The 23,939-nt window shown below is 44.8% G+C and overlaps 1 protein-coding gene across 2 annotated transcripts in view; it reads right to left on the bottom strand.

Moving 5' to 3' along the window:
- Nucleotides 1-3,332: 3,332 nt before the first annotated feature.
- Nucleotides 3,333-23,939, bottom strand: part of Adcy2 (adenylate cyclase 2) — a 339,930-nt gene continuing 319,323 nt past the window's right edge. For both annotated transcript variants that reach the window (XM_051182639.1, XM_051182638.1), the window contains 5 exons: nucleotides 22,387-22,533; nucleotides 20,081-20,188; nucleotides 13,229-13,343; nucleotides 10,181-10,305; nucleotides 3,333-4,136 (listed from right to left, as the gene is read on the bottom strand). In XM_051182639.1, the coding sequence (XP_051038596.1) occupies nucleotides 3,984-4,136; nucleotides 10,181-10,305; nucleotides 13,229-13,343; nucleotides 20,081-20,188; nucleotides 22,387-22,533 (648 nt within the window). In that variant the 3' untranslated portion in view covers nucleotides 3,333-3,983. The remainder of the gene's footprint in view (nucleotides 4,137-10,180; nucleotides 10,306-13,228; nucleotides 13,344-20,080; nucleotides 20,189-22,386; nucleotides 22,534-23,939) is intronic.

Genomic DNA, 23,939 nt, shown 5'->3' on the forward strand with positions numbered 1-23,939 from the left:
AGCAGCTGATTTTTAATCTATGTTGGAACTGTCTATTTTTGCAAGAGAATTTGATGCACACTCATGCACTAAGATATATTTTTAATGAATGGATCTTTTGGAAGAAATCATCTCTCATCTACCATGATTGAATTACCCACAGTTGAGCATTAACGGGCAGGTGATCTAATTAATTTGGTACTCAATTGCTAGCTATGTTTTGAATCTGCAAGGTGATTTCTCTAAGGACACAGGATCCTGACTTGCTGGCAATTTCAAGGCTGAGTAACTCCTAAATATTTATCTCCTAAAAAAATTTCAGTGGTGTTGCTCTTTTCCTCCCAAATAAATAGCAATGGTTTCTATGTGCTCTTGATAATGTATTTGTAATACTATAAAAACATATGAAAAATCTGGGTTATAAAAATTGTATAAATTACCTTTTATTCATTTATTCTTGTAACTAAAATCTATAAGCAGATAAAATAAGTTAATGTCAAACTCAGTTATTTTCATTACTTCAGCTCCTACACCCTTAGGTTTACTCTCCTTTGTACCCTTCCTTCCTTCCTTCCTTCCTTCCTTCCTTCCTCCCTCCCTTCCTTCCTTCCTTCCTCCCTTCCCTTTCCTTTTTCTCCTCTCTCTCTGTTTCTTTTTCTTTTTCTTTTTGAGAACTGGAGGCAAGGTCTTGAAGGGCTCAGGCTGACCTCAAACTCATGGTGAGGATGAGTGTGACTTTGATCCCATGGTCCACCTGTCTCCCCTCCTCTCAGGTGCTGGGGTTGAAGGTGTGCACAATCCCACCCAGCATGCTGCTTGCTCTTAAAAATGGATGGAATCAAGCAAGGTCTCAAGAGGTCTCACCTTTAGTATGTAGCAGAGGAAAACCAAAGGGTTTCTATTGCTTTCGCTGACAAACGAATGCAGGTTACAGACATCCTAAGGGGAGACATCACTTTGTTTAAAGGTTTCTTTTAAACTGTGAGTATGCGTGTATGCCTGTGTGCGGTCATGTGCTGGTGCCTGCTGAGGACAGAAGAGAAGGTCACATCTCCTGAAGCCGGGCCCACGGGGAGTCGTAATGCACCAGATGTGGTGGATGCTGGGAAATAAACCTGGGGGCATTGCAGGAGCAGTGAGTGATGTCACCTGCTGAGCCATGTCTCCAGCCTGGAGAGCACACGCCTATATGAATAGACTGTGTTCCCATTTATCAAATCCCACCGCTGTTGGACTGATGCTGGTTCCTGTATATGTGTGTTGATGAAGGAGCAAAGGAAGGCAGAGGGAGATGTAATAGCTGCTGTCTTCATGAAGCTCATCGAGGAGGTAGAGAACACTGGAGGATTGACTGACAGCACACCTCAGCCATGTCCAGTCACATCGAAGGGCGGGAATTAGGGAACCAGACTGATTTTTTTGTTTGTTTGTTTTTTTTGGGGAGAGGTTTCCTATAAGGTTGTGAGGGAGTTGATTGAGAGAGGGCTTCACATGGCTGATGCTAGTCTCTACGATTCCTCTGATTCCCACGCTCCTAAGGGCAATTTTGTTCCTCAGAGGTCAAGAAGCTCGCATCAGGAGTGGCTGCTTCCGAAGTGATAAAACAGGCAGTTTTTCCTCCTGAACCGTGTCGGTGCCCACAGATCAGGCCTCACACTGCAAGCCACAGGATGGATGTCTCTGCACCTATCTCCCAATTTATCGTTTAAGTGGAGGGAGCCTCAAATCGGGACGCTGGCTGATCTGAAACACCTGGGAAGGAAGTCACTTGGGACTTCGTAAACATGGGCTGGGCCTGATTTCTTTGGTGGTTCAGGTTTGGGTTGAGCTATGCTGCCTGAGAGCCTACCCTGGGAGGCCCGTGTGAGCCCAGAGCTGTGTGAGGCACACGTTGACAATGACCTTAGCTGCTGGCATTGATGCTTCCGACAGGTAATCAGCTCTGGCTTCTGTCCTCTCAGCAGGCTCTTTTCTCCACAGTGATCTGCCCACTGTCTCTCCCCGGGTGTGTGTGTGTGTGTGTGTGTGTGTGTGTGTGTGTGTGTGTGTGTGTGTGTGTGAATCTCACAAAGTGCTATTCACCAGGGTGAGGCAGCCTAGAACAACCTGTGTGTGAGCCACAAAGAAGGAAAGACACATGGACTCGCCTGCTGATGGCTGAGCTCACTGGTGCCTCCAGCATGCTAGCCCAGGCATTGGTTAGAGGGAAGAGGGACGCCCTAACACCAAGGGTTTCCCTTCAGTTACCGTTCAGAGACTTAACCTTATTAAAGCCAATCAAACCACACTGCAATTATAGGATCCAAAACTGCCGGACTGAGACAGAAGGTTGAAAGGCCACGCTCAATGTATTCACACTGGGATGGTGAAGGGCAGTCTGAGCTGCAGTCCTGGCATGGCAGCCGAGTGTGTGTGCTGTGAACATACTGGCGAGAGCATGCCGTGTGCTGCCAAGCTCTCTCACAGTCATTAGCTCATTTAATCACAGCTGTGTCCCATGGGCTTGCAAGGAGGTAAAGACTCCTAAGAGGAATTAGGAGATGTGCTCCAAGGCATGCAGCTAGTGAAAATCAGAGCCAGGAGTTGAACTGGAGGCTTGTGCTTCACATCAGGGTGTCTGTCCACTAACCCACTGTTTCCCAGTAGCCTGTCTGGGCCCTCTGATTCCTCCAGATGCCTCACTGAACCAGAAGAGGAAACCAACTGTGCCCAACCAGCCTGCTATCTGCAGTTTTTCTTCTTCTTTTAAACACTCTTTAAAAGGCACAACTGCTCTCTCATCATTTGTCAAAGTGTAATTTCTTTATGTTAAAAAAAAAAAAAAAGAAAAAAAATAGCCAAGCCCAAGCAACTCCAGAGTTAGACATATAGTTCAGGTCCTCTAAAGCCTTCTCAGACATCACAGGCAGCTGGTAAGCTTGACAAAGCTAGCTATCGGCTAGCTCAGGCTGTTATAGCATCTGACTGACACAGCTGATTCCAGATATTTCTTCTTTGTTTGACTGTGCAAGCCCTGGCAAGGTACCACCCTTCACAAGGGTCCAGGAGGCATACAGGGCTGTGAGGCTTGTAGTGACTTTTGATTGTTTAAATGGTTCTACGAAGGCAGCAAAAATTAAGCCCAGACCATTAGACACACTGGACACAGATTCTTTCCTCCCAGACAACCATTTCACAATTTACTGCATCACAAACTTTGTCGATATCACCATCATGCAAGGGTATGTCTCAGTCCTACCTTCTAGGCCGTTTCTGAAAAGGGTGAGAGCTGGAAAACAGACTCTCATTCTGGACAATATCACAGGATTAAAAAAAAAAAAAAAAAGGAAAAGAAAAGATAAAGCACTATAAACCAAAGTACATAAAACTTTAATGAATTAACCTTACAAAAGACAAATGGCATCAAAACATCAGACGAGTTTGGTACAAAACTGGTCCTAGGCTTCGAGGACTAATTCTGGTGATGGATGAGAATTGTGCCGATGCCACAGGACAACAGAGCAAGGGGACAAGGGCTGCAAGTCCCAGCTGAGGCCCACGGATGACCACCGGCACCACCGGCAAGGAGACACATGGGTAGGTGAGCACAGAGTTCGTGTTGGGTGACAGGATCAACTTATTCACAAATACTGTGTGTTTGAGTATCAGACTAGGGATGCAGTTACGAGCTACTGTATTTTCCAGACAAGAACATGCACCAGAAGATAATATACTCCCCCCAGTTTTATTGCCTTAAGAATTTGTGTTCATTCCGCCTCTCTCCATCACTTCTTTAAATGCTCTCCTTCTAGGACACGTCCCCTTCTCCTTTCGCTTAGGAGTAAGCACAGTGCAAGTGGCAGGACAATCTGGGCGCACACAGACACCAAACAGTACGCCACCGGGTCACAGGAACTAGTCTGCAAGGGCTCCAGAGGATGGGACAGAGCATACATCAAAATGAGGGACAAAGGCTGCAGTCAGAAAGTGCAAGCACACTCTTCTTGGCAGGAAGGGACAGCTTTTCAGGATGCCAAGTTGCTCTGAGAAAGGGACCTTGACATCTCCGTGTTTACAAAGTACGTCTTCAGGTCCCCCTTCCCCTTCACATTGATGATGCCTCGACACGTGCACGTGTAGCCGAGCGTCTGCAGGATGAGGCTTGTCTCCTCGGTCACCTACAGGCCACAGGAACAGACATAAAGGGGTTACTCCCCAAGTCAGTGCAGCCCACTTCAAAGAGGCTGTCTGCTTCCTGCCTCAAGAATTCCATTCCTGGGAAATTAACGGACAAAGAAATCTACCAGAAAATGTTAATGCCAATAATGTTTAAAATTTAGTGCCAATATGGAAAAAGAAAATGGAAAGAGCCTAAACTGCCAAGTAATATCCAGAGTTAAGATACCCGTGGCTTATGGGGGGGGGGTGGGATAACTAACACTAAATACCCCGGAAACACCGTAGACACTTCTTGAAGTGTATGTATACTTTTGAGTTTAGGGAGTAGGTGACAAGACCTCTCCTAGACACCACAGGCTATCAAAAGCCTGGTGCCAGGTATGGTCATGTCTTTTTTGAGTTGGTGGTCAGTGGGTTCCTGTAGAAAGACATTGCAGGTTATTGCCATTGCTCCTGGTAATCGTCTGGAACTTGGTACAGACCTGGAAGCCATCATCCCTCCTGGTTCGCTAGGCACAACACCAGCAGAGAATAATAAGCAACCAACAGTCAACAATCTCACTTAGCGATGAACACTGCAATCTACAATGACTGAGCTGGCAAGACCTGCCTACTAGTACACAAACCACAAGGCAGAATTTACGCCATTAAACTGTGCCAAATACCTGTGGGTGGTAGGTTACAGCTCTAGGGGAGAACCTGATACTGTCATTCTGCTAAATGGATATAGTATAAATTGCCCCCTAAGTTCTTATCATTCTACCTATAAATAACGGCATCTCTCAACCGTCATCAGAGAAGCTTCTTTTTCCACTAGATGACAGTTAGCACAGAGAACTGCAGCTGGCAGACACACAGAGAGTTAGAGCTTGTGAACTGCTTGGCTCTATATGGCATCTCTGTGTCCCACCTCCTTCCCCAAGCCTCAGGGATCACCGCAGAAGAGTGGATACGAAGACTGCACTGGCCAGAGGCAGCAGATGACTGTGTTCTCTGGATGCAAGAGGGCAAGAGTGCCGTGTCTGCATGGATGAGTCTGCACAAGTCATACATTCCAGAATGGAGGTGGGAAACAGGGTGTCCCATCCCTTAGCTGAGGAGATATTGGCAACTGATGACTGCTAGGGGAAGGAAAGTCAGATTCCTTCAGGTATGTGGTCCCCAAGAGGCCACCAGTGTTCCAGAAGAAGACCATATACTCATGCCCACACTGGTAGCATGAAATAGATTTAAAGTGGGTTTTAAAGAAAAGCATGAAATTGGAAGGGGATCATGTATGAAATTTCTAGTCATGACTTTCCTTTTGGTCACATCTGGAAAGGAAGCAGGGAAGGGTGGCTTTTGGATGAGAGCAAGCTCCATTCCCAGAAGGGAGCCTGCCTGGTGCCAGCATCAGTTTCTGAGTCAGTACAAGCATCAGGCCGCAGACTTTCTGTTTCTACAGAGATCCGCCCTGGTTCCTCCTCGGCCTGTCTGGGGGGAAGCACTAGGTCACACGGAGTGTCAGTGAGAAAGTCGCACAGAGCCATCAGAATGCTGTCATGTCCACAGTGACTTACAGCCCCATTGTTTTTGATGTCTACACCAAGGACTTTTAAAACTGCCAGGAGACCAGTAAAGTATATTTTAAAGAACTACCAAGTTCTGAACATTCTGGGTGTGGAGAGAGAACACAGGTTTTCCAGAAGTGGGAAAGGATGTCCTTGGTAGGGGTGTGGCACTCCTTCTCCACTTAGGAGGAGGTTCCATGCTGTCCAGGATTGCTAGCTTCCCTTGGCGTTGGCTCACAGCACTCATCCAGAGACCACTGGTGGCCTTGGTGTGATGGAGACCCCGTTGGACCCGGATGCTCAGATGCTGGGCAGGTGCTCTCTTGGTGCACTGCCAGGTGATCTTCACAGACCGTGTCAGAGGAGCCAAACATCAGTCTACCAGGTAGAGGGGGTGTGACAAGAGCAAAGGTTACTCGACTTGGAGCTTATGGGCATGGCCAGCTGCCTCTGTTCCCACAGCGATGGCTGCTGGGATGGCAAGGCCTGGAGGTCCTGGTTTTGTCATCTCATTACTTTCTTTCTTTACCTTTGCCTTCTCTCTGTTGGACTGTTGCTTACTAGTGTCCAACTGTTTGACTCAAGTGGAAGGAGATGAGCACTGAAGAATAGTATTTGCTCCATTAATTACACACCAAAGTCAAAGCTGTCCTTCAAAATGGCCACTGCGATAGACTCCGGTCGGGCTGAACAAGATGGAATGCTATGCCAGGCAGGTGGGTGAGAGCAGGTGAACTAAAACCCTGTTCTTGATGACATCAGAATATATTCTTTTTTGACATTGCTGAGTTCATATCTAGGGCTTTGCACATGCAAGGTAACACTATGAAATTCTAGGAGGCAAGGCCATTTAAGGACCTTATCCAAGCTGAGGCACACAGAATGGTGAGTTATCAAGTCTTCCAAAGGACAAACATGACAATGCCTACTATATGTCTAGTGCTTTTCATGCAAATTTGCCATGTATCTGGGGTTATCATTCATAACAACACATAGTTGGGATGAGATGTGAAACCACTTATTTTTGAGAATGAGGTAGGGGATGTTGAGCACAAACATGCTCATCAACACACACTCATGAAAAGCACCCACGGATGCACACACATGAAGGCACATACATACACACTCATGATAAACACATATGCGTGTGTGCACACACATACAAGCATATACGCAATTCAAAACACAGGTGCCCATGCACACATGCACAAGAACACACACACTTCTTTCTCAACTGGACAGCTCAGCACCTCATCTCAGGTGCGGGACGCTATGCTTGACAGATGCCGGACACTATGCTTGAGCAGGCACATGCATTCTGGGCACTGGTAATCAGCTCATTAGTTTGATCATTTGAAGGCAGATTGGTTCTCACCAATCTCTAGAAGTGAAACAAATTCTGGAGGAGGCAAGTAAGAACCACAAAGCGTAGGTAACCCAACTCTTCAGGAAAGTGCCCTACCTCTCTTTGAGGGATAAACAGTAATTGTGGTGTAACACACTGCTGTAATGTCATGCTTCAGAAAGGCTTTTTTTTCAGTATAAAAATATGTAAAAAAACCTCTAGTATAATTTAATCAAAAGACAAGAAGTGGTTTGGACAAGGGGTTGATGATAGGAATAAAGAAGATATTCTCCATATACAATTCAAACAAAATTTTCATGGCACAAAACTAACTGTAATTTTGCTATAAATACATTTTGAGCTACATCTAAACCTTAGGAGCATGCTTCTCATTCTACACACCTTGTGTGAGAGTGTAAAAGGGTAAAAACATGATGCCAGGGCTGAAGAGATTGTTCAGTGGTTAAGAGCACATGCTATTCTTGCAGAGACCAACCGTGATTCTCAGCACCCACATCACATGGTCCACAATCTCCAGGTCCAGGAGATCAGGCATCTCCGGCCTCTGTACAGACTTTCACTTGCAAGCACATATCCATATTACCCCTCCCATTCACATGTATAATAAAAAAACAAAAATATAGAGAGACAGACTTGTCATCCTTTGTTGTAATTCTATTGTTTCTTAGATCTTTCTTATTCCCAATATTAGAATGGACAGCAGCTGCCTGTGTTCCCTTCTGTACAGGCCTGTGCTGGCCATTCATTTTCTCCCCAAAACTACAAAGGACTGTCTTCCCTCCTCCGTGGGCCACCCTCTAAACATGCCCACAACTTCTTTCCTTCTTTCCCCTCAGTGACCCCATAACTTTCCCTCACTCCTCTGTCTGTGGATGTTGCCCATTTTCACCAAAGGTGATAAAGAAAAGAATAATGGAAAGACATGTTTGTAGTAGAGCAGGCATGCCAGCACAATCAAGCTCTCTGCAAGTGACTGCAAGCACCTGCTCTGAGAGGGTCCTGGCAGGGCAAAGCCCACGATCTCATCAGAGGACTAATGACCGCTCATCAGAGGACTAACGACCTTCCCACTTCTTTTTGGGTATGTTGGAACACCAGGTCTCCACACAAGGCTAGTTTTTAGGACAAAGTCCTTAACCTTTGTCTATCACAATTTGAATAATGTTTAAATTTTTACCGTTGCCTGGGAAAGAGGAAGCGCACGCAGGTCCAAAGCATCTATAGCACAGAGCTGTTTTAGCATGTCAGCCCTCCACCGAAGAGGTAACCTTAACACCACTTATGAACTAGACTTGGGATCAGAACCATCAAACACTTCAGCATTCTTGTTGTGACCAAGGACATTTCTAGTTTATGGCCAAGTACATGAATATACACACTTAGGTCCCTATCCCTAGCTGCCTGTTCTTCTCATTTATATCTACTGTCATCACCCCAGTCTCTGAGATGGTAACCCTAATGCATTCAGGGAGGTCTTGTAATTCCTGATGAATGGAATCACTGGGTGTGGCAGATGGGGTACTCTTTCCAGCAGGGCCCATGTAAGAGACCTTGAAAATACACTGGTTGTTACATTTGTCTAATAGCCAGGGTAGGCAGAGAGGGCATCCTTGACTAGTACCTGGATGGAGAAGCTCCCCACTGTGTTTGAAAGTAACCTTGAATCAATTGTCTTTCCTGGACTGTCTACTCTTTCCATCCTGCAAAGGTCATCACGTTTCAAACCATGTCTTCTTTTATGATACTGTCATACTTGGGACCACAGAGCTATGATGATCATTGTCTCCAATGCAACACTGTTTCACTGTGTGAGGGCACTTGGTGACAAACATGTTCCCTGCTCCAGCCATGGTACATAGCTCAGCACATGATTAGAGCCAGGAATTAAACAAGCTGAAATGTCAACTCTAGGGGACACAGCCACCTTCTGGATGGCCTCCAGACCATCTTTTGTACTCTCTGTCTTGATTGGGCTGTCTGTCCTTCCACCTGGCACTGGCCACTGCTTGGCTAGGGAACAGGAGAAATTTCATCGCATTTTCTATAGCAGGTTTTTTTTCTCATTATCTTTCCAGCAATTTATATTCTCCCCCCCCCAGAATGATCAGTGCTCTTCTAATTAGAGTTACTTTAACCACAGCTAAAATTGATTTAATGAGCAGTGGGAATATTAACATGGAATGATTTTATTTTTCCCAGTTGTTACTTTAATTTGTCAGATGTTGTCTTTCTCTCCCTTGGGTGGATTGTAGAGATTTGGGACCATTTAGAGCTCTTGAAATACCATGCTAGGCTGATTTCATTCTGTATTTTTATGCCAATCTTACTTTCTCTCTTTCCGAAGTCCCAGTATTCACCCTTCTTTTTTCTAAGTCTATGCTTTCCTTTTCAGGAAGTCAGGGTTGTCTGTGCTTTGAGCTGCAGACCTTCCCTACAAAATCTTTATATGTGTGATGGGGTCAAAAAGGGCATAGTTCAGGAAGACACTCAGTACAGGAGGGAACCTCTCTGGGCTCTGGGCCACCATCCTGACATGCAGGTCCCTTCTGGTCAGAGGACAGTCTTTGTAAGGCCCATTGGCTCCATGATGGGAGATGTCATTCTGTAAATATGTTTCTCTTATAGGTTAATGAATAAAGCACTGTGGGAAAATAGGAAGGCAAGATAGGCTAGAATAGTAAACAAAGAGGATTCTGGGAGATGTAGTAGAGGAGAGTCAAGATGTAGGGACTTGAGAGAAGTCTCGACATTCTCTCTGGTAAGATAAGACCACATAGAAATACTGAGATTAGTAGAATGGGTTAATATTTAAGACAGAGCAAGCCAATAAGAAATGCTAGTAACAGGCCGCCAGCTTTATATCTAATACAGTGTCTCTGTGTGTTATTTGGGGCTGATGTGGCTGTGGGACCAGGCTGGTGGGAAAACTGATTGTAACACTTTTACATCATTAGAATCTGGTTGGTATTATTCCAAACAGTTAATGCAAAAACCAACGTTTTCCCTATAAAGGGTTTAAAATATCACAAAGTTTACTTATTTAAATGTTGGTTTTAATTAATTATTATTATACTTTTTGATGGTTCACAAGAGAAGCAAGGGTGGCTGAGAAGAGACTGAGAGCTACCTGTATTTTGTCCAAGACCCCGGTGCTGTCCATCCTGCTGGCGACATTGACGGTGTTGCCCCAGATGTCATATTGTGGTTTCTGAGCTCCTATGACACCAGCAATTACAGGTCCATGATTGATACCTGTAACATGTCAGATTAGGTTAGCAACATTCTAATTGCAGCAAGTGTTCTAGGTCAGAAAGCTGTCTAAATCATGCTTGAGACTTCATTATTAAACAAATCTTAACCAGACCCATGGACTCTACACATCGGAGTCTAGAGCAACACCAACTCTAAAATCTCAAGATGCCAAACACCCATACCTAAACACTGAGACGAACTAGAATCCAGATGCAGAGGGAGAGGACAAGACCAGGTTGCAGAAACACATAGAGATAGCTGACCTGAACAAGGAGGAGCTAATGGGCTCCCAGACTGATAGCTGGGAATCCAGCATGGGACTGACTCAGGCCCCCTAGAATATGGGTCTCAGCCAGAAGGACTGAGTAGTCTAAGGGACCTCAGACAGTAGAACCAGGGTGTATTCCTGGTGCACAAAAGGACCTTGTGGACACATCCCCCATGGAGGGATAACTGCCTTAACCCAGAGACAGGAGAGAAGTCCTAATCCCTACTTCAAATGACTTGGCAAATCTACATGACCCCACCTGGATGACATTGCCCTACACGTGGAATTGGGGTGGTGGGATGGGAAGGGAGGGGGTTGGAGGCAAAGGGGGTAAGAAGGAAGGAGGGAGGGAGGGAAGGAGGGAGAGGGAACTGGGATCGACATGTAAAATAAAAAAATAAATAAATTTAAAAAAAGTCAAATAAGATCTTTTAACTATTAAAAAAAAATCTCAAGATGCCAAGGTGATTGAGCCTGTCAGTGTCACATTAGATCTCGACCCATGTTTCTACTGCTGTTGCCCCTTCTCTGTTATGAGAGGGCATGCTTCAGAAAACAAAGAGTATGACAAATTGCCTTTCTTAATGTTGCAAAAGAATCTTAGGTGAGAGATCATCACAAGACTCTTCCAAAGTTCATAACTAATGGGAGTTTTTGTTTTCTTTTTGGAGACAGAGTCTTGTAGCTCAGACTGACTTCAAATTTCAAACCCTCCCATCAAGTTCTTGTATTAAAGGTGTGAGCTACAATGCTTAATATAGTTAATATTAATTTTCAAATACATTTTAACTGTGTACCCTGAGTGGATGAACTCAGTGTACCTTAACACCCTTTTGCCAACAACATGAAGAGCACAGTGGCCACCAGAGCCACACTAACGAGGATGAGAACCAGTGTGGCCCCGAGAGTAGGATGAGGATGTGGACCAGTTTGGACCCATGAAGAGGGTGAGGATGTGGACCAGTGTGGACCCATGAGGATGAAGGCCAATGTGGACCCATGAGGAAGGTTAGGATGTTGATTGGGACTAGTAGCTGCAGACTGGAAAAAGGTAATTATTGATCTAGACACAAACTTTCTGAATTATTTTCAGCAGTGAATGACTTCCCTAAATGGGTATTTGCTTAATTTCTCTCTTGTGATTATTGGATAACTTAATCTCTCTGTTCATCCTACACATCAGCACTATATAGTCTCTTAACCAGAGTTTCACTTGCCTTTGAGTCCCCCTTACTCATTATGCTTTCAGGCTTACCCATATCATGGGTAGACACTGTTTCACTGGGTGATTTCTAGCTTTATCAGGCTGTCTATAAAATATAAGAAGGAAGCTTTGATCTAGGGCTCAAGAGACATGTTTGGTGTGGACAGTTGGCTGACAAGGTCATGTCCTCTTGCCCCCAACTTCTGTGTTTGCAGAGCCTAAATAAAGGATCACCCATACAGAAGTGTTGCAGTATAAAGGGCACTGTCAGACACTGACATCTCATTTGCCATCAGGAGTTTTCAAAATTCAGGTCACATGTACAGAGAAGGAAGAAAATAGCTTCAAATAGCCAGATTAGGCCCCCCCCCCAAGTAGAAATCTATATTCAAAGTAAAGTTATAAACCACACAGATGGATCTTGACACCAAGAACTGCTTGTCTGTGGACTAATGGAAGAAGCAAAATGTGTTGCCAAGAAAGCAAAAAAAAAAAAAAAAAAAATTGTCAAAGAAGTTCTTACAAATCATGAATTCCTGCAGACACTGTGCATATATTACAGGCCAGCTGTGCGCTAAGTTGGTGGCTCCAAACACTGACTTTTAAAAGTAAGACTTTGGAAGAGGCAAGTCATCATGGAACATGCTAAATATCAATTTAAAGTTTGTTTAAAAAAAAAAACTTCAGAAATCAAGATTTTTTTTTTCAGTTAGTGAGAAGTTATGATTTTTTTTTTAACTACTAAAGATTTCTCCAATATTGAAGAAAATAAATTGGAAAAACTATCTGGACACATTTTGTGTTCTTGTAGACTGTGCCCCTATGAACACAGGACTGAAGTCCAGTAATTCTAATGTGTATACTTTGTTTTTGTGGTTTTGGTTTGTTTGGTTCTTTTTGAGACAGAGTCTCGTGGTGCCTAGGCTGTCCCTGAACTGTTAGGTAGCAACTGAGGATGGTCTTGAACCTCATGCTTGATTCCCCCTGCTTCTAACCCTCAGTGCAGGAATTACATGTACATATCACTACACTCACTGCTAGGATGCACCATTCAATGACATTGCTTATCTCTGGTTCTGAGGTGAAAGCTAGTTGATGGCAGGTCATTGGTAACAGCCAAGTAAGGGCAGCTTCCCGTCAATATGGTGCAGCAGGCGAAGAGTTTTGTACTAGGCAAACCCCTACTTGGCTGGCTGGAGGCTCTGGGGACTAAGATACAGCTCCAGTTCCACCTGCTGAACCAAACTTCTGCCCCTTGAGTTCAGACAAAAGGAATGTCTTTTTTTTCAAACCACACAAAAGCGATTCTGGGGCTTACAGCCTCTCTTTACCCCTCCGTATGCAGCCAGTCTCATGGTGCTAATGCATGCATGAGTACTCAGCTTCACATAACCAGGACCCCCACTGATTTCCAAGGCTTTATTCTCCATCCCAGGCTTTGCACAACATACCCACTCGCAGTTTGAAGTCATTGAAGGAGTGTTTATTGATGGCATCCAGCTTTGCCACTAGGGCATATGCGAACTCCACCATGGTGCCTATGTGCATGTACTGGCGCTCAGGCTCCTGAAAGAGAGCAAAGGCATCCAGATTGAGTTAGAACCACAGAGTGATGTCATCACCCAGTCAGGGGACAGGGACTATCCTGAAGTGAGGACTCACACCTTTACAAGGCACCGAGGAAGAAACTGAATCTCATCTCAAGGAAATGCTTGATCTGAGTCCACTGTTGGGGCCAAAGCATGACATGAACCTCTGGAACACACTGTCCTAGCATTCCAGGACACTCAGGAGGAAGTACCATGGCTCAAAGATGCGACCCTCTGCACTCTGCATTGTTCTACCCACTTGGCAGCAGTACCAGCCAGCTCTGAGGACAGGGTCTCCTCTTTGTCCACATATCCAACCTCACCCATCTGGCCCGGCCAAGCGCCCCTCCCTCCTAGCCCTTCTTTGGTTCCTGGGTGGGGCTGAGCACTGAGAGCTCCACAGAAGCTGAAAGGGTCAACTTTGATGGTAGAGGTCTGCTCTTACCATTAAGAATATCCCCACCCCTCCCTGATGTCAGTCATCTCACAGCAGCTTTCCATGGCCCTGGTAACACATATATACTTTTGTCTCTTCAGGACTCGGGGTGGGCATGCTATGGGCTGAGTGTTGTGTGGGAGTTCTAACACCAGTCCCTCAGAATGTGACTCCTTATCTTTAGAAATAAACTTTGAAATAGGTCATTTAGAGAGGTTTCTAGATTGAGCCTTAACTTACAGGACACTCTTGTATGAGTAGCTCAAAATCAGATGTTCACTGAGAGGCAGCCATATGAGGGCTCAAGAAGAAGCCTCCATCCATAAGCCCGGGACAGAAGCCCCAGGAGAAAGTAGTCCCAGCAACACCTTGATTTTGAACTTACAGCTTCAGAATAAGGTACCAGTCTGTGGTGTCTGTTAGGAGCCCATGCAGACTAATAGAGGGACTCCTGCCTTTATTCATCAAGGGTTTTATGAAACACTTTATAAGATGTTATGTTTATTTTTTACTTTCTCTTGTTTTATATTTAATAAAGTTACTCATTTAAAATTAAAACCATCACTACAGCAGAACATTCTCTGTATCGTACGTAACATGGCCTTGGGTCTCTCTCCACAGATGAGGAAGATGAAGCCAACTCTCAGAGGCTCCATAGCACTGAGAGGGAAGAACATAGAGACAGCCAACATTTGAGGTAATGGAGTGGAGATAACCAAGGGCACAGCCACAGAAAGAGGACAATGGCAAGGGGGTTATTTGATGAATCGGCACAGCTGCTCAATTTGGAAAACAGAGAGGGGCCTCAGTAGAGCAGGCTGGCACCTGGGCTCTACTGACTGGGCGGAATGACCCCTCGTTGTGGGGTTTTCCTGGACACCATACAGTGTTTACTTCTACTGCTGCCTCTACCCTCTGATGCTCATTCTCTTTCTTCAGTTGAGATGAACAAAAGCTGTCTCTTGATATTGGCAAATGTCTCCTGGGGGAGGGGGTGAGCCAGAAAGAGGATTATTCCAAGTTGAGAATGGCCACAGTGACACAAAAAAACATGAATGGACAAGGTGGGGGGTAGTCTACGTTTTCCATTAAGAGAGAAAGATTTCAGTTCCTCAGCTGAACATCATTCTAGAAGAAACACACAAATGAGATGATACTATTACCATTGTCTTAGGGTTACTGTTGCTCTGAGGAAACTCCATGACCATAGCGCTTGGGGAGGAAAGGGTTTACTTGGATTATAGTTCCACATCGGGACAGGAACTCAAACAGGGAAGGAACATGGAGGCAGGAACTGATGCAGATGCCACGGAGGGGTGCTGCCTACTGGCTTGCTCAGCCTGCTTTCTCACAGCACCCAGGACCACCAGCCCAGAAATGGCCTGGCACCAGCCACAATGGCCTGGGCCCTCCCCCATTAATCACTAATTAAGAAATGCCCTACAGCCAAAACCTATGGAGGGATTTTATTTTTCAATTGTTCCCTCCTGTCGGATAACTCCAGTCCGTGTCAAGCCATATAGAGCCAGCCAGCAGATGTATAAATCCTTACAAACGATTCTGAAAGAATAGTCAAGTGATCCCAGCTAGACCCAAGAAATAGCTTTGAGATAACCTTGGTGGATATGCAGTGTTTCTTCTTCATCTGCGTCGCCCTCGCCCTCCTCATCCCCACCCTCATCACCATGTATGTATGATGTGCATGTAGGGGAACACGTGTGGACAACTTAATAGAGTTGGTTCTTTCCTTCCACATTTACACAAATTCTGGGGACTGAACTCACTTTCAGGCTTGCAGAAGTGCCCTCACCTGATGAGCTACCTCACCAGACCATGATGCTACTTATTATTATTATTTCTTTTAGGTACAGTGGGTCATGAGGAGCTAGGGTTCAGAGCTTGTGCTGAGAGATGAACACATTTTGCCTTTTAACAGTGCAACACATCATGGAGTCAACAAGCAAGATCTCAAGTGGTAAAACCAAAAACCATGTACGAAGGAGGGCATTTTAGTTTTTGGAAGAAATAGATTGCGTTCTGTTGAACCAACATATAGCACAGACCGTTCATCCCTATCTCTGTCCCTTGATAGGTTCTCATGTGGGCTCAGCAAAATACACACACACACACACACACACACACACACACACACACACACACACACAGAGTCTGGAGGAAGAACTCTCAATCCTTTCAGAAGCCCCTATCCTTTCTCTCCTCTCCCCTCTCAGGCTTGGTCCAGCCCAGGATGTTACCTCTTTCCAAAATGTTGCTAGCAGGGGGCATTGAGCTATTCGTTATTATGAATCAAAGCTGGGGGCACTGTTCATGACCACAGGAGGTCACAGGCATGGGAGTAAATGGGTTTTCTTCCTTGTGCACCATCTTTGATTTAAGTTCCTGGTAGAATTGGTGGGGGAAGAGATTAAAGCTACTCAAGCAGTTGCCACCAGTGACAATACTGAGGGTCACTGCAGAGGGATAAAGCAGGGGCTTCCTCTGCAGTCAGTGGGGCCTGCAGAGACAGTGGGCCAAGGGGAGCTGTGCAGAGCAGCACAGGGCCACCAGGGAGAACACACGTGTGCCCCTGCTGTTCACTGTCATCAGAAATGACAATGCGTGGGAATGACCACTCTTCAATGAAACGGTCTTCAAAAAGGCAACACTTTGCAAGTCAAGAAAATTATCCCTGAAGTGCCAGTTGGCTACTGCAGGTTGAGGTTCTAAAGCCAAGGAAAAGAATCAACATGGCTTGCAAGGATAGGGCTTGGAGGAGACTGAAGTTACAAGGGCAAAAGTAAGGGCCATGGAGAGGGCCAAGCTCCTCGAACACTTCCTCAGGGGACATCTGGTCCTTAGGGGATGAGTCACAGAATGATGGAGCAGGCTGGAATTGAAGCCCATTCTTTGGAGTGTTTGCTCTCCTGGCAAATGCCTGCTTCTCTTAAAAACTAGTCAGCTCTTAAAGGTGATGCAATCTTCTAGTCACATTGTCTTAGTGCTTAAACTTAGAATTTCCTGTTCATTTTAAAAACACAAATAAAGCCAAGTGGAGGTTGGTACTAAAGCCTGGCTCGGCTGAGTGCTGACAGGCCCCTTTGCATGTAATTGGTGGGTAGATAAGGATGTAGTTTTGCAAACAGACAATGCACAGGCAATTTTAAATAAAAGCCAAATTCCAAATGGCCATAATTCAGGTAATTTTGCTTCTTTTTGGATTTAAGAAGAACCAATTAATTCTTCAAAAGGTCTACATATTTTGTGAACTGAATGTCTGACTGTGTAAACTAAACACTTGGCCACATAAATGTATTTTGTTTGTAGCTTTAGAAAGTATTAAGCACATTTTAGAGACACAACATTCATTGTTTTAAAGGAAAAAATAACTACCATTAGCATTGATGTTCATCAAGAATGCCATATTTTACCTTACAAAATGCAATGAACTTTGTTTTTCATAAAAGCCATCATTGGATTACTGGCTGAGAATCTCATTAAAATCTGTAATCATAAATGGCTTGTTTTGGGTATGAATTTCCTGCATGGATATGATGGCATATAGTATTTCATTTATGCCCCAAAAGCTCTCATCTCAGTTCTATCAGAGAGGGCAATGACACCATTCATAAGACTCCCAAGAGTCTTATGAAAAAGGTTATCGGTTTGTATGTGTATGGAGACAGATGCAGAAAGCCAGCTGTTTTCTGTCCATGCTGAACACCATCACTGGTGAGCTACAGTGCCTGCTCAGAAGGCAGAATCCAGGTCAGGCACTCGAGGCTATGTGCTGGAGTATAGTCCACGAGGTAGAGGGACACGGCTCTGAGCAGAGAATGAGTGGCTAAGGCTACAGAAGCTGAGGTGCCTGACAGTGGTGTTCACACTCAGACTCAGGTGTGAACACAGCAGGTGGGAAGCATCCAGCAAGGGCAGAAGTGGAGGGTAAGGCAGTGTTAGGCAGCTGTATAGGATCCCAGACAGACCGACAGACAAGAGGCCTACACGCCCCCTTCTGACACTGTTTCTTGTTCTCTTCACAAACTTGGTCAAGTCTGGGGCTACTCTTTGCCAGTTTCTCTATCTGTGGAATGCTCCAGAGAGTTTATCATTTCATCTCTGGATTGCGACAGCTATCACCAAATACCCAAAACCTCCACTTTTGGATCCCTGGCGTCCATCTGTGGTGCTCAGTTGTGTCAGGCAGTGATGACCAAGACAGATGGGTTCTGGCAGTGCTATGCTGGGCATCTTAGCGCCTGAGGCAAAGGAAGACTGCCTGTCCACACATTAGGATTTTCACGTTACATTTAGTAGCTAAGGTTTTCCAGGTCATTAAAGGCATTGACAACGTCTGTTTCTATTAAAACAGTAAAAATGTATAATGAGTTCTGCTTCAGTTATAAATGAGACACTTGCATTTAAATAATGCTGCATCTTAAAACCTCTAACTTTTTTTTTTAACTTCAACACATTACTGTTATGTGGGAAAACACAAACTGTTAAAAATATGCAGGGCCAGGGCTACACTTTTTCTTTTTCCTCAGGCTCTACACTGTCTTGGGAGGTTACTACTGAGAGTTCAAGAGTAGAAATTTATTAGGTTTCTTTATTGCTTCTCCTCCATCTTTCCCCCATTGATAATTAGTACAGCCATTAGAATAATTCTCTGAGAGAAATCAACTGAAGAGGAGGACACATGACCATCCGGTGGGATAATGAGAGCCACTTCTTGTGCTGGTGTGGTGCTTTGAATGACAATAACCCCACAAGTCATGTGCTTGAATGCCTGGTGCCCAGTTGGCAGAGGCCTTGCTGGAGTATGGATGAGGGCAGGCTTTGAGGTTTCAGAAGCCCATGCCATTTCAGTTGGCGCTCTCTCTCTTTGTCTGCCCATGCTTTTTGTTTCAGTTCCTGCTCTAGCATCCGGGCTGCTGGACTGTTGCCACCATCTCTGCCATGTTGGTCACAGACTTAGCCTCTAAAGCTGTAAGCAGGCCCCTAGTTTAGTGCTTTCTTTTATTAGAAAGGAGCGTGTCTATTCACAGCAATAGAAAAGTAACTAATACAGCTGATTGGTTTTTTTTTGTTTGTTTGTTTTTTGTTTTTTTGTCAATATGACTCTTCATTTGGGAAGAGGAACTCTCAATGAAGAAAATGCCTCAATCAGATTGACCTGTAGACAAATATGGGGGAGCACTTTCTTCATTGATGACTTGATGACTTTTGTGGGAAGATCCAGACCACTGTGAGTGGTATCACAGCAGGTGGTCCTGGTTGGTATCAGAAAGTGGGCCAAGCAAGCCAGTAAGCAGAACTCTATTATGGCCTGTGCATCAGTTACTGCCTTGATCTTGTTACTGACATCCCTGGATGAAGGATTACAAATTTTAAGATGAAATAAACAATGTCCTTTCCCAAGCTATTTTTAGTCATGATGTTTTAGCAAGGAAACAGAGACCATAGGATACCTCCTGAGTCAGAACCCTCTGCCTACTTATGAATGTTAGGGTGGGACCAGATCTCTCCTGATATTTTGGGAGGATTTTTTTTAAATCAGGGTTGTCTTTCAGGTCTTCTGATGGAGGTGTGGGTGAACTAAGAATGTGGGACTCAGCCCTTCCTGTCTCTGGATTCCCCTTGCTTTCAGGAGACTGTTCGGGCGAGCCCTGCTCCTCTGTGCAATACCCATCACAGAGCAGGCTCTGTGTAAAACTATGCCGAGTGCCACTCAGGATGTCTACTCTCCTGATAAGGTGGGAATCTTACTTATTGATCCATTCTAGTAACCCAACAAGTTACATGAATATGTGTACATCAACACAGAAACAAAACACAGCAAGAGAAAAATCTCAACTCCTGGTTGATTGAAAATACTCAAATGTCATGGGCCTAGGGGAAAACCTATTATTATTATTCCGCTAAAGGAACATAGCAATAAAATGACTCCTAATGACATATTGCTATACCCATAGGCATCCCTCATCCAAAAGCTTTGTTTTGTAGTAGACGGGAATTAACGAAGAGACCCATAACTGGACAATGAGCAGAGAGTGAGAGACTTAAATATGTCTATTTGATATCAATTAACTATTGATTATTTTCATCTTCTCTTCAGAATCAGAGTTCAGAGAACTCTAAGATGTCTTCTACGACTATGAACATTCAATTTTGGCCAATACACACAGTTGAATTCCAGGTCCCTGTATAGCTATTTTGGTTACAGGATGACTCCTGGACACAGTCATGCATCATTAGGTAGTTGGCATGTGTGTACCTACCTGGGCGTGCTCCTGGCTAGGTACAGCACTCAGACCCGTGGCTGCCATGTATGTGCTACCGATGGTCTTGATCTTTTCAACACCACTGAATTTTGGCTTGGAAAGCAGCTGTAGAACAATGACAATTATTGTTACTCATCCAGGCACTGACCTTAATCTTAGGCTCTACAGAGCAATTTTTGGATTCTAGGCCACAATAAAGGGCATGTCACCCTTCTACCTGGCAGACATTTTATGCATTTCATAAGCATATCACCTTGGAGGGGAAGAGAATACAATGATGTATTTGTGATATGATAGACTGATTGCCAGTCAAACTTGAGAATACAATGATGTATTTGTGATATGATACACTGATTGCCAGTCAAACTTAGGGAAAGAACCAGCAAAAATTATGATGCAAGAAACAGGGTGCAAAACGCACTGATACAACACTGATGCAGTGTGTAAAGTCTTCCCTGCAGGGCCTGCAAGTGTTTGACAGCTGAGCACTTGAGGTGAGGAGAATAAAGGCCCTAACTAAAGACCTCACCCTTCCATCAGCTCCAATGTAAGATTTCTTTTTCTCTTCCTTCCTTCCTTCCTTCCTTCCTTCCTTCCTTCCTTCCTTCCTTCCTTCCTTTCTTTTGAGAGAGGGTTTCTCTGTATTGCTTTGAAGCCTGTCCTGGGACTTGCTCTGTAGACCAGGCTGGCCTTGAACTGACAGAGATCCGCCTGCCTCTGCCTCCCTAGTGCTGTCAATGTAAGATTCTATCTCAGCATCAGTTACAGGCTTCTGATTCACCCTCACTCAGGTATGGAGAGAAGGCTGACACTACACAGAAGCAGTGGGAAGCACAGGGATGGGAGGAGACTCTGTAGGGCCTATATCAGGAGGACAGGTTCAAATGAACAGCATCCACCAAAGACCAGGAGCATTTTCTTGATGCCTTCTTGGTGTTCTACTATTTGGAAAATATTCTTCCAGGCTTAATGCCAAAAAACTTCAAGTATGTGAGAAAATCCTTGTGTCACATATCCACACAGCTACTGTCACTCACTTGTCAAGACTGGGAAGTCTGTATCTTGCTGCAGGCAAGCTGGAGCTAACCTGCCCCTGCCTTTCATACTACACACAGCATAAGAGCAGGAGTCTTTAATTGTCATGACTCCACCATGAACATCCAGAGGAAACTCACAGTGGAGAAGGGGTAGGGAAAAGACACAGGATACAGAAGACACTAGGAACTTCACAGTTCTGAAACCGCCATGCTATACAATATCCTCACGTATTTCAAAGCTTCATGAATCAGGATGAACACACACCTACAAATGTCTTCTAGTTTGTATAATAGTGATAAGAATTGTGCAGCTGCAATGGCCTCAAAATCACAGGTGTGAGTTTTTCTTTCTTCCCAGAAAATTGTACATATTATCCTCTAATAGACAGAATATTACAAGTTGAAAAGTGATACCTATTTCTAAGACTAAAATATATGCCACGTCCCCTCTGGTAGATGATGTATTAGCCACATATGTGTTGCTTTGTCGACAATAAAGTATGCCATTCATATATAGCTATATTTGGTGTCTGACAGAGGCCTTGAAATAGGCAGTGATTCCAATTATCTGCTGCAATAAATAGATTGATTATATTTTAATATGTAAAGGGACGAGCAAGTATTTTTCCAGAGCTTAAGTCTTTCTAGAAAGTCTTACTAACGAATTAGATGCAGATATTAGTAGCTGTCCCCTGCAGGAATATTAGCTTTAAAATAAATTAGATTCCCCCTCAATTATCCAGTGAGCAGTGTACAGAATATGATTTGATATCAAACCACCAAGAGTTAGGTGGTCCCAGAAGCCTATAAAAGAATTGGAGACAGCACCTGTTTTTATTGTTTGGGGTCCCACAAGAATTCCAAGCTACATAACTGTAAGGTATATGCAAAATGCTTAGGTCAGGCCTATGGAAGCTCCTTGGTTGTCATTTTAGTCTCTGTGAGCCCAGGTTAGTTACTCCTCATACTGGGTTGCCTTGCCCAGCCTTAATACACGGGGCTGTGCTTAGTCTAACTGCGAGTTGATATGCTATGTTTTGTTGATACTCACGGGAGACCCCTCCTTCCTAAACAAATGGAGGAGGGGTGGATTGGGGGTTGGGAACAGAGTAGGGGAGGGAGTAGAGAAGGGAAGAGAAACTAGAAGTAGTTAGGTGGAAGGGCAAGTCTGAAGGCGTGCCACTGTCCTGGACTAACTTCAACTGTGTAGGAAGTGTACACTGTGGGGCTGGGATGTGCCCGCTTCAGGCAAGTCTCAGCACTTACGTCATCGAAGTCAGCAATGATCTCGTTCAGGAGCCGAAGGCATTCCAGGCCTTCCTTGTTCACATCCGATTCCGTGTAGAATTCCTTGAAGTCCGGAATGGAAGCGAACATGACGCAGACACAGTCATAGGACTGGTGGTATAGCTCCTGAAAGGAAGGGACTATCTGAGCATTCCATGAGTTCCACACAAAGGCCCTTCAGATGTGAGGACTTGGGGAGATGGCAATGGTCATGGAGAGTGGACCCCCTCCTTGCCAGACACTTAGACAGCGCCGGCCACTCTGAGTGCTGCTTCCAGTGAAGGCTACGCATCAGTCCTAACGGAACCCACTCCACTCTTCCTGGAGTGTTTCTGATGCACTTGCCCTCTGACCTGCAGTAACCCCAGGCCTGGGCCTTTCCACAGCAGCCATCGAGACAGATAAACCTTTAAGGTATGGATACAAGTTCCGCTGGACACCAGCTATTAGTAGGAGTCCTTGAGAGAAACCTGTCCTCTCTGCCTCAGACAGCTGCAATCTATCAGAGGCTGGGTTAGGGTAAAATGCCCTTCAGCCAACTGAAGGGAAGTAAGATCCATTCCTCACAGAACAATACTGTCTTAAAATAGTATGTTATGGCCTCATCCTTGGGAGGTAAGTCTGTTTTTCCCTTTTTATTGGGTATTTCCAAGAAGATAAAACTATTCAAGTGATACCTTCAATTTCACCAGAGAGAGAAAGAGAATGAAGCTCCTCAGGCCACTTATTAACATGGTATGAAATCCCAGCTGCATCTAGTTAAAATAGCCTTTCATTTCAAGGAGAAAGAGAGAGAGAGAGAGAGAGAGAGAGAGAGAGAGAGAGAGAGAGAGAGAGACAGACAGACAGACAGAGAGAGAGAGAGAGAGAGAGAGAGAGAGAGAGAGAGAGTCCGGTCCTTTGTATAAAGACAGTAAAACTGCATCATCCTGCACACACAGTTGCAAAGCATCTCCATTATATAGGGATACCTTCAAATTCAATGGTTTCAGAAAGGAAGGGCTACGGGTGGGTTCATCCCAAGCGTGGAGAACCTACTTGCAGCACAGGCAGAACTCCCTGCTACAATTGCAAAGACTCCCTTGGCCAGGAAGCGTGAGGAGAATCCAGTTACACCAGCCAGCCAGCCACTGAATGGGAGCAGCACTCCAGTGCTGGGGAGAGGGTGCCACTTTCTATGAACATTGCCACCCCCAGCAGGTAGGCCAGTCCTTTGCAGCGTGAACACTGTAGCGCTGTAACTCAAGGTTCAGGTTCCTCTCAGAGGGACTAATTTTTTTTTAAACCCAGTTCAGCCTCATAATAAACACTACAGGGCATGACAACCCAAAGGAAAGTCACCACAGCTTCAAGGAAAAGCAGATTCATGCCAGGTTCCTCCTCCCAGGGCCTCTCATTTCGTAGTGCTTTCAATCGCTGTCTCCAAAAGCAAGAACAAAAGCATCAAGGGTCTCCTTTCTTCCCCGCATTCAGTGTGGCTGAGCTGGCCTGCAGTGCAGATGTCTTTGCAAAGTTGTTTTGCGAACTGAACT

Source organism: Phodopus roborovskii, unplaced genomic scaffold (assembly GCF_943737965.1).
Source record: "Phodopus roborovskii unplaced genomic scaffold, PHOROB, whole genome shotgun sequence".
NCBI lineage: Eukaryota > Metazoa > Chordata > Mammalia > Rodentia > Cricetidae > Phodopus > Phodopus roborovskii.